We start from the raw sequence: 13,407 nt of genomic DNA on the forward strand, positions 1-13,407 counted from the left end.
TACTTTAATGTTTTCCTTAAGCTATTTTAGGAGATATATGTATTTACTAAGTTGATCAGTTGGTATAAAACATACACTTTATTTTATGTTAGCTTCTTCAAGCATTTTTCAAATATAAAGAGCTGGTGAAGCGTCCAACTATAAGCAAAGAATGATTGTGGAAAGAGAAACTTTATTGGCAAGACTTGTGGACTCAGTTAAAGGTAAAGGTTTTCCATAGATTATAGTGTTTGCTTAAGAAAGTATTTTTGTAGATTACTTTTTCTTTATTGTATAGCATTTAGAACTAAGACTATTCTGAACATTTTTATGCTGAAGATTAATTTATTTATTCTATTATAAGTAACAGATTTTTGAATTAGCAGGTTATTTTCTTTTCTGTTGATTATACTTACTTCATGATAAGGTCATTGGGTATAAAGGCCAACTCTTACTGTTTTTCTATACATAGTATTTGACATAGTGCTTGGTGGATTGAAATATTTAGGAAATCTTTGCTAAGCTTGTATAATCATTTATTTGATTTAAATTTTATAGATTTTCGATTAGACTTTGAGAATCGGTGTCGAGGAGTTCCTGGTGATGCATCTGGACCACTTTCAGGCAAAAATCTTTCAGAGGTTGTCAATAATATTGTTTGGGTTCATCAGTTGGAATTGAAGTATTTGTTTCAATAAGTTGAAAAATACTAGTTATTAAGATAATACTAACTTAAGGCATAATGTAGTATGCGCTCTAAAACTGTAGTGAAAATAATCCCTGTTTTCCTTGGTACATCCACCTAGTTTTTCATGTGAAATGTTCAAAAAAGTGTGCAGAGAAGATTATAATGGTACTATTCTTTACTTGTATAGAGATAATTGTCAAATCATTTATAATTCCAATTGCAGTTGCTTCAGACAAGTGCTTTTAAAAATATTCAAAGAAGAGCATCCCTTACTCAGCATTAAAAAAATCTTCAAAATTTTGGTAGTCTATTTGCAAATATGTTTATATTACTACATTACTTTAAGTTGAAGTTAAAGGAAAGGTAAAAGATAATTATAGCATTATCTAAAGTAATGATATCATTTACAGATTTGAAGAGTATTATTTGAATATTATTCAATTTGTCCTTAGATTCTTATAGATCTACTAATTAGTATGTGGTGTAGTGTCTTGCATTTGACTTATACAGTAAATATAATTGAGTAGTCTCTGGGGCAAAAGAACGTAAAGTATTATGTTATAAAAGCTAGCATTTTTTGTTTTTACAGGGTGTTTTTTCATTTTTTAAATTTGTTTGAATTAGTTACACATGACAATGAATTTTGACACATTATGCATAATGGAGTATAACTTCTCATTCTTCTGGTTGTATATGATGTAGAATCACACTGGTTGTATAATCACATATGTACATAGGGTAATCATGTCTGATTCATTCTCCTATCCTTCTTACCCCCACACCCCCTCCCCTCCCTTCACTTTCCTCTGTCTAATCCAGAGTACCTGTATTCTTTCTGAGGGGGTCCCCCCACCTTATTGTGAGTTAGTATCTGCATATCAGAAAAAAATTCCTTCTTTGGTTTTTTGGGATTGGCTTATTTCACTTAGTGTGATATTCTCCAGATCCATCCATTTACCTGCAAATGCTGTAATTTCATTCTTCAAGGCTGAATAATATTCCATTGTATATATTTATATATCCACATTTTCTTTATCCATTTATCTGTTGCAGGGCACCTAGGTTGGTTCCATAGCTTAACTATTGTGAATTGCGCTGCTATAAACACTGATGTGCCTGCTTCACTGTAGTATGCTGCTTTTTAAGTCCTTTGGGTATAAACCTATAAATGGTGTGACTGGGTCAAATGGTGGTTCCATTCCAAGTTTTCTGAGGAATCTCCATACTGCTTTCCAAAATGGTTGCACTAATTTGCATTTCCACCAGCAACATATGAGTGTACCCTTTCCCCACATCATTGCCAACATTTATTGTTGCTTGTATTCTTGAAAATTGTCATTCTGATTGGAGTGAGATGAAATATTAGAGTAGTTTTGATTTGCATTTCTCTAATTGCTGGAGATGTTGAACATTTTTTCATATATTTGTTGATCGATTGTATTTCTTCTGTGAAGTGTCTTTCGGTTCCATAGCCCATTTATGGATTAGGTTACTTGGTTTTTTTTTTATTTTTTATTTTTTGAGTTCTTTATATATCCTGAGATTAATGCTCTTATATGAGGTGCATGTCATAAAGATTTTTTCCCATTCTGTAGGCTCTCTTCATATTATTGATTGTTTCTTTTGATGAGAAGAAGCTTTCAGTTTGAATTCATCCCATTTATTGATTCTTAATTTTACTTCTTGCATTTTAGGAATCTTGTTAAGGGAGTCAGTTCCTAAGCTGTCATGGTGAAGATTTGGGCCTACTTTTTCTTCTCCTAGGTGCAGGGTCTCTGTTCTAGTGTCTAAGTCTATGACCCAAATGAGTTGAGTTTTGTGCAGGCTGAGATTTAGGGGTTCAGTTTCAATCTGCTACATATAGATTTCCAGTTTCCCAGCACTATTTGTTGAAGAGATTATCTTTTTCCAGTGAATGTTTTTGGCAAGCTAGCAATTTTGATATTACTACTTACAATTTTGATGTTTTATTTTTTGGAATATTCTGCTTGGTTCTGTCAGTTAGCTTTCCAGAGTGCTACAATAATCTTTGTAAAGTTATGGAGGAAAGGTACTTTTCTCTCTTTAATGGACGTTCTTATTGGCCTAATTTTTGTTTGTGTTTTCAACCAGAGTGTTTATCTAAGGGCCAAAAATATTGCTATGTTTAGGAGTATTGCTGTAGTTCTTGGAGTTTTCTCTGAAATAAGTGGGGCACAAATATTTTGAGACCTCCGCATGTATGATTTTGTAAAAATGAACCCAACTACTACATATAATGCTCTAATAAATGCTAATAAATAGTACTCTAATAAATAAAAATGCTTCTAATAAACATAAAAATATTTTGAGACCCTGACTTTTCCTTATTTTACCCTTCAAATTATGCCTTCAATGGGCTATCCTTTTGTGTTTTGCTGTTCTAAGGTTGTATCATTCAGATGTATGGTAGGATTGATATTTTTATGTTCTCTGACAAATCTCCTGTTTTTAGTGTTACAGATGAAAGTGAAACTGATTTCTGAATCACAGATCAGATATTTATGCTAATTCTGTTAGGATATAAATGATATATATCTGTGTAATTTGACTTTTTAAGGTTGATGATACTATCAAGATCGCGGAGGCTCTTTTGTCTGACCTGTCAGGATTTCGATCTTTCCATCGAAGTGCTGAAGATCTCTTAGACCAGTTTAAACTATATGAACAAGAACAATTTGATGATTGGTCCAGGGAAATTCAATCAGGTTTATCTGATTCCAGATCTGGTCTATGGTAAGTATAAATATACCAACTTATAAAATCCCAAACCATATGTCATTAATCCAAACAGCAAGATAGAGTTAGTCATTCTTTTCCTTTTTCCAAATTTGATGCTCTTCCTTTAAATTTTTTTTTTTTGTTGTTGTTGTTGTAAGCTGATCATTAAGTTTAAGTCATTAATATTGGAAACTTTGATGATGTAGTTAGTTTGACCACTTGGTTCCCCTTTTATTCTAATGTCTTTTATCTAGAATTGCAAATTCCTGTTTGGAAATCAGACTTACCCTCTCATTTTTCTTTTTCTTTTTTTTGTCGTTTTTCTCATATATGCTTTTATTCCCTTTTGGCACTAATATTGCATACGCACTGTGTATATACATACACACCCCCACAACACACACACATATACACACACATAAAACTTTCATGTTTTTTGCAGTACTGGGGATTGAACACAGGGATGCTAAACTAATGAGTTACATCTCCAGCCCTTTTTTTTTTTTTAATTTTTTTTTTTAATTTTGAGACAGGTTTTTGCCAAATTGATGAAGCTGCCTTGAACTTGCAATTCTTCTGCCTCAGTATCCCAAGTAACTGGGACTATAGAAGATCTCCACCATGCCTGACCACATCTTTTTAAAAGTACCTTTGTGCTGGGGATGTAACTCAGTGGTAGAGCACTTACCTCGCATGTACAAGGGTTCAATCCCCGGTAGTGCAAAAAAAAATAAAAAATAAAAATAAAAGGAAAAATAAAAGTAACTTTGTTCATAACATAAGATTCTGTTTATTTCCTCTATACTGATACAAAGGATAATTAGACCAAAAGTGGTACTTCTTAAATGGAATTAATTTTTTTCTTTTCTAAAATTCTGACTCTGGAGGAAGAATGTAAGAAACAAAGGGTTTCAGGGCATAATGGTTACAACTTTATGGCAATTTAACTCTTTCCCTTTGTATTTTGAGCCTAAAACCTGAGAGATTCTCCTCTCAAAGTGCCTTAGTCAATTAATTTGGAAATATTTGCATGCTTTTATTACTGTAGTTCTGGTGGTGATCCACTCTGTATGGTAACCTACCAAGGATCTGAGATCTGTTGTAAAAAAGTCTATTTAACTTTATTCAACCTAATCTTTCTCATTTGATGAGGACTCTCCTCTTCTTGCTTAATTTTGGTGTTAAACCTGTTATTGCCCCATGGAATCATCTGTATGCTTTTGAACACATTTTAGAAATGCTGATTTGTACAAGCTAATTTTGAAGATCACTCCTGAAAAAAGATTGAAAGTCACTATTGTAGTTTTCTGACAGGCTTTACGTGTATAAAGCAAAATTTATTCTAACTCATCATTTTAAGTCATTATAAAATAAGTATCTACTTTGTTTTATACTTTGTTGTATCTGCTATTAATTATGGGGAATAGATTTGTTCTTTGCTTTTCAAAAGTAGGATACTTTCTAACACTTGTAAGTTTTCTTAATTGTGAAACTGATTTGAAAGAATGTGCATTATATAAACCTACTTCTAAAGGAATGGTGATGAAAACATAATACCTTATGTTTAATTAGCTCATCATTTTCATACTTCCATGCTGACCTGAGTGCTCCAAAGTAACACTTGCAATTAAAGACTTCACAAGAAACAGAGAGATAGGATAATCCTCAGTGAAACAATGGGTAGAAGAATGAAACATTTAGGGGCTGGGGAGATAGCTCAGTCGGTAAAGTGCTTGCCTTGTACGCACAAGGCCCTGGGTTCGATCCCCAGCACCCCAAAAAAAAAAAAAGAATGAAACATTTAAATTGTCTCTACTTCTACTCTTGCTGTTCAGATTTATTTTATCATTGATGTATTAAAAGTATTAAAGAAGCAAGTAGACCATTAAAAGCAAAATCCAGGTTACTCTTAGAGAATAAATCAAATCTTTTCTTTATCTGTAGATGTGTTGTTTTTGAGTCTTAGTTGACAGTTAGGAGACTGATTTTTCTGACCTTAAAACTGCTTAGTTAAAATATTAGTGTGATGATATATTTTGAATTTTATACTTTATTTCCAAAATCTAAATTAATAATGTGTAAAAAACAAATATAAAAGCTGTAATTTTCAACTTTAATACTAGACTTACAGAGAAGTAAAAACTATTTGTGTATTTTATTATTCAAGTGTGAGAACATGACAAGTAAAACATCATTTGTTTTTTTCAGTATTGAGGCTAATAGTCGAATTATGGAATTGGATCCTAGTGATGGATCATTGAAAGTGCATTATTCCGATCGTTTGGTGATTCTTTTGAGAGAAGTTCGTCAGCTTTCTGCCCTTGGCTTTGTTATTCCTGCCAAAATACAACAAGTTGCGAACATTGCACAGAAATTCTGCAAGCAAGCAATTATTCTTAAACAAGTATGAAATTATATATATATATATTTTTTTGTGTTTTCTTTTTTTTATTATTGTAAACAAATGGGATACATGTTGTTTCTCTGTTTGTACATGGCGTAAAGGCATACCATTTGTGTAATCATAAATTTACATAGGGTAATGTTGTTTGATTCATTCTGTTATTTTTTTCCCCTTCCCCCCCACCTCTCCCACCCCTCTTTTCCCTCTATACAGTCCTTCCTTCCTCCATTCTTGCCCCCCTCCCTAACCCTAACTCTAACCCTAACACTAACCCCTCCCACCCCCCATTATGTGTCATCATCCACTTATTAGCGATATCATTCGTCCTTTGGCTTTTTGAGATTGGCTTATCTCACTTAACATGATATTTTCCAGTTTCATCCATTTGCCTGCAAATGCCATAATTTTATCATTCTTCATTGCGGAGTAATATTCCATTGTATATATATACCACAATTTCTTTATCCATTCATCAATTGAAGGACATCTAGGTTGGTTCCACAATCTGGCTATTGTGAATTGAGCAGCTATGAACATTGATGTGGCTGTATCTATGTAGTATGCTGATTTTAAGTCCTTTGGGTATAGGCCGAGGAGTGGGACAGCTGGGTCAAATGGTGTTTCCATTCCAAGTTTTCTAAGGAGTCTCCACACTGCTTTCCAGAGTGGCTGCACTAATTTGCAGCCCCACCAGCAATGTAAGAGTGTACCTTTCTCCCCACATCCTCGCCAACACCTGTTGTTGCTTGTATTCTTGATAATCGCCATTCTAATTGGGGTGAGATGGAATCTTAGGGTGGTTTTGATTTGCATTTCTCTTATTACTAGAGATGTTGAACATTTTTCCATATGTTTGTTGATTGCTTGTAGATCTTCTTCTGTGAAGTGTCTATTCATTTCCTTAGCCCATTTGTCAATTGGATTATTTGCATTCTTGGTGTAGAGTTTTTTGAGTTCTTTATAGATTCTGGAGATTAGTGCTCTATCTGAAGTATGATTGGCAAAGATTTTCTCCCACTCTGCAGGCTCTTTCTTCGCATTGCTGATAGTTTCCTTTGCTGAGAGAAAGCTTTTTAGTTTGAATCTATCCCAGTTATTGATTCTTGCTTTTATTTCTTGTGCTATGGAAGTCCTGTTGAGGAAGTCTGGTCCTAAGCCGACATGTTGAAGATCTGGACCTACTTTTTCTTCTATAAGATGCAGGGTCTCTGGTCTGATTCCGAGGTCCTTAATCCATTTTGAGTTTAGTTTTGTGCACGGTGAGAGATATGGGTTTAGTTTCATTCTGTTGCATATGGATTTCCAATTCTCCCAGCACCATTTGTTGAAGAGGCTATCTTTTCTCCATTGCATATTTTTGACCCCTTTGTCTAGTATGAGAAAATTGTATTTATTTGGGTTTGTGTCCGTGTCCTCTATTCTGTACCATTGATCTACCTGTCTATTTTGGTACCAATACCATGCCGTTTTTGTTACTATTGCTTTGTAGTACAGTTGAAGATCTGGTATTGCAATACCCCCTGCTTCACTCTTTCTGCCAAGGATTGCTTTAGCTATTCTGGGTTTTTTATTCTTCCAGATGAATTTCATAATTGCTTGCTCTATTTCTGTAAGGTACATCATTGGGATTTTAATTGGAATTGCATTGAATCTGTATAGCACTTTTGGTAGTATGGCCATTTTGACAATATTAATTCTTCCTATCCAAGAACATGGGAGATCTTTCCATCTTCTAAGGTTTTCTTTAATTTCTTTCTTTAGTGTTCTGTAGTTCTCATTGTAGAGGTCTTTCACCTCTTTTGTGAGATTGATTCCCTAGTATTTTATTTTTTTCGAAGCTATTGTGAATGGGGTAGTTTTCCTGATTTCTCTTTCTGAAGATTCATCGCTTATGTAGGATGATATTGAATAGAAGTGGTAAAAGAGGGCATCCCTGCCTTGTTCCAGTTTTTAGAGGGAATGCTTTCAGTTTTTCACCATTTAGAATGATATTAGTCATGGGCTTAGTGTAGATGGCCTTTACAATGTTAAGGAATGTTCCCACTATCCCTATTTTTTCTAGTGTTTTGAGCATGAAGGGGTGCTGTATTTTATGAAATGCTTTTTCTGCATCTATCGAAATAATCATGTGATTCTTGACTTTAAGTCTATTGATATGGTGAATGACATTTATTGATTTCCTGATGTTGAACCAACCTTGCATTCCTGGGATGAAACCCACTTGATCATGGTGCACTATCTTTTTAATATGTTTTTGTATGCGATTTGCTAAAATTTGTTGAGAATTTTTGCGTCGATGTTCATTAAGGATATTGGTCTGAAATATTCTTTCCTCGATGTGTCTCTGTCTGGTTTAGGTATCAGGGTGATATTGGCTTCATAGAATGAGTTTGGGAGGGTTCCCTCCTCTTCTATTTTATGGAATACTTTGAGAAGTGTTGGAATGAGCTCTTCTTTAAAGGTTTTGTAGAACTCGGCTGAGAACCCATCTGGTCCTGGACTTTTCTTTGTTGGTAGGCTATTGATGACTTCTTCTATTTCATTACTTGAAATTGGTCTATTTAAATTGTGTATGTCCTCCTCGTTCAGTTTAGGCAATTCATATGTCTCTAGAAACCTGTTGATGTCTTCAAAATTTTCTATTTTGTTGGAGTATAGATTTTCAAAATAGCTTCTAATTATGTTTTGTATTTCAGTCATGTCTGTTGTGATATTTCCTTGTTCATTCCGAATTTTAGTGATTTGGGTTTTCTCTTGTCTTCTCTTTGTTAGTGTGGCTAAAGGTTTAGATACCCATAGACTAAAGGTGAAAGGATGGGGAAAAACATACCATGCACATGGACTCAGCAAAAAAGCTGAAGTATCCATCCTCATTTCAGATAATGTGGACTTCAAGCCAATGTTAGTCAGAAGGGATAAAGAAGGACATTTCATAATGCTTAAGGGAACCATAAATCAGCAAGATATAACAATCATAAACATCTATGCCCCAAACAGTGGCTCACCCATGTATGTTAAACAAATCCTTCTCAATTTTAGAAACCAAATAGACCATAACACAATAATGCTAGGTGATTTTAACACGCCTCTCTCACCACTGGACAGATCTTCCAAACAAAAATTGAACAAAGAAACCATAGATCTCAATAACACAGTCAATAATTTAGACTTAACAGACATTTACAGAATATACCATCCAACCAAGAGCGAATACACTTTCTTCTCAGCAGCACATGGATCCTTCTCTAAAATAGACCATATATTATGCCACAAAGCTAATGTCAGCAAATACAAGAAGATAGAGACACTACCTTGTATTCTATCAGATCATAATGGATTGAAGTTAGAAATAAATGAAAGAGTAAAAAACAGAAACTACTCCAACACCTGGAGACTAAACAATATGCTATTATATGATGAATGGATAACAGAAGATATTAGGAAGGAAATTAAAAAATTCTTAGAGGTAAACGAGAACAAAGAAACATCATATCAAAATCTCTGGGACACTATGAAAGCGGTACTTAGAGGAAGATTTATTTCATGGAGCGCATTTAATAAAAGAAGTAAAACTCAAAAAATAAACGACCTAACACTACAGCTCAAAGCCCTAGAAAAAGAAGAACAGACCAACACCAAAAGTAGTAGAAGACAGGAAATAGTTAAACTCAGAGCTGAAATCAACGAAATTGAAACAAAAGAAACAATACAAAAAATTGACAAAATAAATAGTTGGTTCTTCGAAAAAATAAACAAAATTGAAATTATATTTTTGATTACGTGCCTATTCTGAATTCATTACATAAAACTAGAATGTGATAAAGGCTTCATTTTCTACTTTTGATTTTTTTCAGCTAATTGAATAGCCTTGTGAAATTATAGCTTGCTAAATGATTAGTTATACAATTTGTTTTGTAATCTATATAGGAATTTATTAATATAAGTTGTTCTTGCTTTTTATTCTAAAAACATTTAGAAAAATAGAATATTGCTATTTCTTTTCCCCCCTTTCTTTCATGTTACTTGCAAAAGTTTTAAAGTACCTTCTAATTAGAGTCCTGCTTGCCTTCTGGGGGAAGATTATTGGAAAATTCCCAGGTTAATAGATTGGTCTTTATTTCTACCCATTTCATTAGCACCATTATGTTGTTTCCATATTTAAGACCAATATTATCACTTCATTGTCTGTCTCTTCAGCATGGCATACGAGGCCTTTCTTAATCACACCCCAGCTAACTTAATGGTTTGGAACTGCCTGTATTCTCCCCTCTTGTATATTCTATGTGTGTCAGTCAACTTCTGTCAGTATAGCAAATACCTGAGATGATTAGCACACAGAGAAAAGGTTTGTTTCAGCTCACAGTTTGAAAGTTCCAGTCTGTGATTGGTTGGTCCCTTGCTTTTGGGCCTGTGGTGTGGCAGCGTATCAAGATGGGAACATGTGGTGAAGCAAACTACTCACTTTGTGGCTATAAAGCAAAAAAGAGAGCAGGGACATAATTCCCTTCAAGGGCACACTCTCACTTACCTAAAGACCACCCACTAGCCCCTACCTCTTAAAGATTCCACCAATTCTCAGTAATACTTTTCTGGGGACCAAGTCTTTAATACATGGAACTTTGGGGGACATTTAAATCTAAATTGTAGCTCTGTGCTTTGGTAATATGAAACATGCGTTTCTCTGAGCATGTTTCCATGTGCTAAAAGAATCTGTTCTCTCTGATTGGAAAACCCAGTGTCATTGTTCAGTTTCCAACCTAAAAGTCACTTTCTCTATTGTGTGTTACATTAAGTGATTTTTCAATATTCTGCATGTGATATGAAAATCATTATAGCACTTATATTGTATTGAATTTTTTCCCCATCTTTTCTCTCACTTGATTAGTAGCTGTTAGAGAGTAGAAAAATTATCTTGACAGCCAGGAGCAATATCTTGTGTGTTTGACCTTTCATTTGTCCTTTCGTTCAACAGAGATTCACTGAGTACCTGCTCTGCTAGGTATTTTGTAGAGAGAAATGAACAGATACCTATCATAGTCTGGCACAGGATTTCTCACCTCTGCACTTTTAATAGTTTGGACCAATTTCTTCCTGGGAATGTTCTCTGCATTGTAGAAAGTTTAGCAGTATCCTTAGCCTGCACTCAGTATATCCCAGTGCATCTGCCTAGTCCTGATAATAAAAGACATGTCTAGACATTGGCAAATGCCCTCTGGGGTATAAATTAGCTGCAGTTGAGAGTAATTGGTCTGGAGGGAGAAAATTTTTTTAAATTATTTTTTTGGGCTGGGGAGATAGCTCAGCTGGTAGAGTGCTTGCCTCACAAGCACAAGGCCCTGAGTTCGATCCCCAGTACCGCAAAAAAAAAAAAAAAAAAAAAAATTATTTTTTTATTTTTACAGACTGCATTTTGATTCATTGTACACAAACGGGGTGCATCTTTTCGTTTCTATGGTTGTGCACGATGTAGATTCATACCATTCTTGTAATCATACATGTTCATAGGGTATTGATGTCTGTCTCATTCCGTGATTTTTCATACCCCACTCCCTCTCATTTCCCTCTATGTAATCTAAAGTTCCTCAGTTCTTCTTTCACTCCCCCCCCATTACATCTCATCATCCACTTATCAGGGAAAACATTTGGCCTTTGGAGTAGCATGGTATTCTCGAATTCCATCCATTTATCTGCAAATGCCATAATATTATATTCCATTATGTATATATACCACAGTTTCTTTATCCATTCATCTGTTGAAGGGCATCTAGATTGGTTCCACAGTCTAGCTATTGTGAATTGAGCTGCTATAACATTGATGTGGCTGCGTTACTGTAGTATGTTAATTTTAAGTCCTTTGGGTATAAACCGAGGAGTGGGATAACTGGGTCAAAAGGTGGGTCCATTCCAAGTTTTCTGAGGAATCCCCACACTGCTTTTCAGAGTGGCTGCACCAATTTCCAACTGCACCAGCAATGTAAAAGTGTGCCCTTTCAGAGGGAGAAAATTAACTAAACTTGGAGTGCTCATTAAAAGTCAGGCTTTATGATAGAGCTGTAGTTTCACTTCCTATAGTTTCATTTACCTATAGTCAACTGCAGTTTGAAAATATTAAATAGAAATTTTCAGAAATAAGCAATTTTTTTTTATGGTACTGGGGATTGAACTCAGGGGCACTTTACCACTGAGCCACATCCCCAGCTCTGTATTTATTTAGAGATAGGATCTTACTTGGTTAGCACCTCACCATTGCTGAGGCTAGCTTTGAACTCGCAATCCTCCTGTCTCAGCCTCCCGAGCTGCTGGGATTACAGTTGTGCATCACCCACGCCCTGCAGAAGTAAGCAATTTTTAAGCTTTAAATTTCACATTATTCTGAGTAGGATGATGAAATCTGCCATCCTACTCCTTCCTGTCTAGGATTGAATCATAGTGTCCATTCTGTAAATGCTATCATCCTGTAGAAGCCATCTCTGTTATCAGATCTGATCACTGTCATGACAGGTGTTCTAAGGTTTGTATTCAACTAACCTTGATTTTGGTTAGTTCTGGGCCCAAAATAAAAGGATAATGATGCTGGTAATTTGGATATAACAAAGAGAATCTCTAAAGTGCTAACTTTAAGTGAAAGTTCTCAATAAGAAAAGAAAAAAATTATGTGCAGAGGTTGATAAGATGTACAGTAAAGGATTAATCTTTTATCCAGAAACTTTGAAGAATGAAAAAGAAATCTGTGCTAATTTTGTTGTCACATATCAAATTGCAGAGTTTATGGCCATGATACATGATAAGTGCTTAGTTAATATAGAAAGCATTAAATTATGGGGTTCAGAAGTATTTGCAATTTCAGGCATTCACTGGGAATCTTAGAACATATCTCTTCTATATAAAGGGGGAGTGACTGAATTTCAGTTAATTCTCTAATACTAATCTAATTAGAGATCACATATGTAAAAGTTACATATAGCTAGTAAGTTATAAATCTAGAATTTGATACCAAGTCTTTCTGCCTCCAAAGCCCATATTTATTTAATTATAGACCAGTTATGTGAACAAGTAGACACAATATTTAATGTAGTATAAGTACGATGTTTTATATGTTCAAAGTCCTGTGACTACATAGAGGTGGGAATTTTCAATTTTTCTCCTGGCCAGGCATAAAAGTAGTATGAGTTAAGTCTTTAAGAGGATTGATGGTTGATGTGAGACTTGAAGAGTATTCACATAATCTCTCAAGTACACAGGGGATTTGTGATGATTTTGGTTGGAGTGATTATTTAAGCAAAAGCAAAGATACTGGCTCATTTTTGTTTCTTAAGTATTTAGTTTGTCACAGTAGGGCTCAGCAAAGTATTGAATGGTCATACAGTATTTATATTTACCCGTGGAAGAACAACTGGGAAAATCTATTTCTATATATTTTATTTGTGAGCAGATATATTTAGCTAGTGAAGAGTATGAAGTAGAATGTTGGAGATAGAGCAATATGGCCCGATTGTTGTAATATTATATATTTTCTTGCTTCTTGGCCTCCAGATTGTGCTTTTTGTGGGCTTAATTTTTTATTTTATTTTTTGGTGCTGGGTGTTGAACCCAGGAC

The 13,407-nt window shown here is 34.6% G+C and overlaps 1 protein-coding gene across 1 annotated transcript in view; it reads left to right on the top strand.

Annotated features, from left to right (window-relative positions):
- Dync2h1 (dynein cytoplasmic 2 heavy chain 1) overlaps nucleotides 1-13,407 on the top strand; it is a 374,205-nt gene that overhangs the window by 11,370 nt on the left and 349,428 nt on the right. Inside the window, 5 exon segments of the mRNA XM_047518130.1 lie at nucleotides 93-150; nucleotides 153-203; nucleotides 538-661; nucleotides 3,245-3,421; nucleotides 5,615-5,810. Of these exon segments, the coding sequence (XP_047374086.1) occupies nucleotides 93-150; nucleotides 153-203; nucleotides 538-661; nucleotides 3,245-3,421; nucleotides 5,615-5,810 (606 nt within the window).

Source organism: Sciurus carolinensis, chromosome 11, assembly GCF_902686445.1.
Source record: "Sciurus carolinensis chromosome 11, mSciCar1.2, whole genome shotgun sequence".
NCBI classification, from domain to species: domain Eukaryota; kingdom Metazoa; phylum Chordata; class Mammalia; order Rodentia; family Sciuridae; genus Sciurus; species Sciurus carolinensis.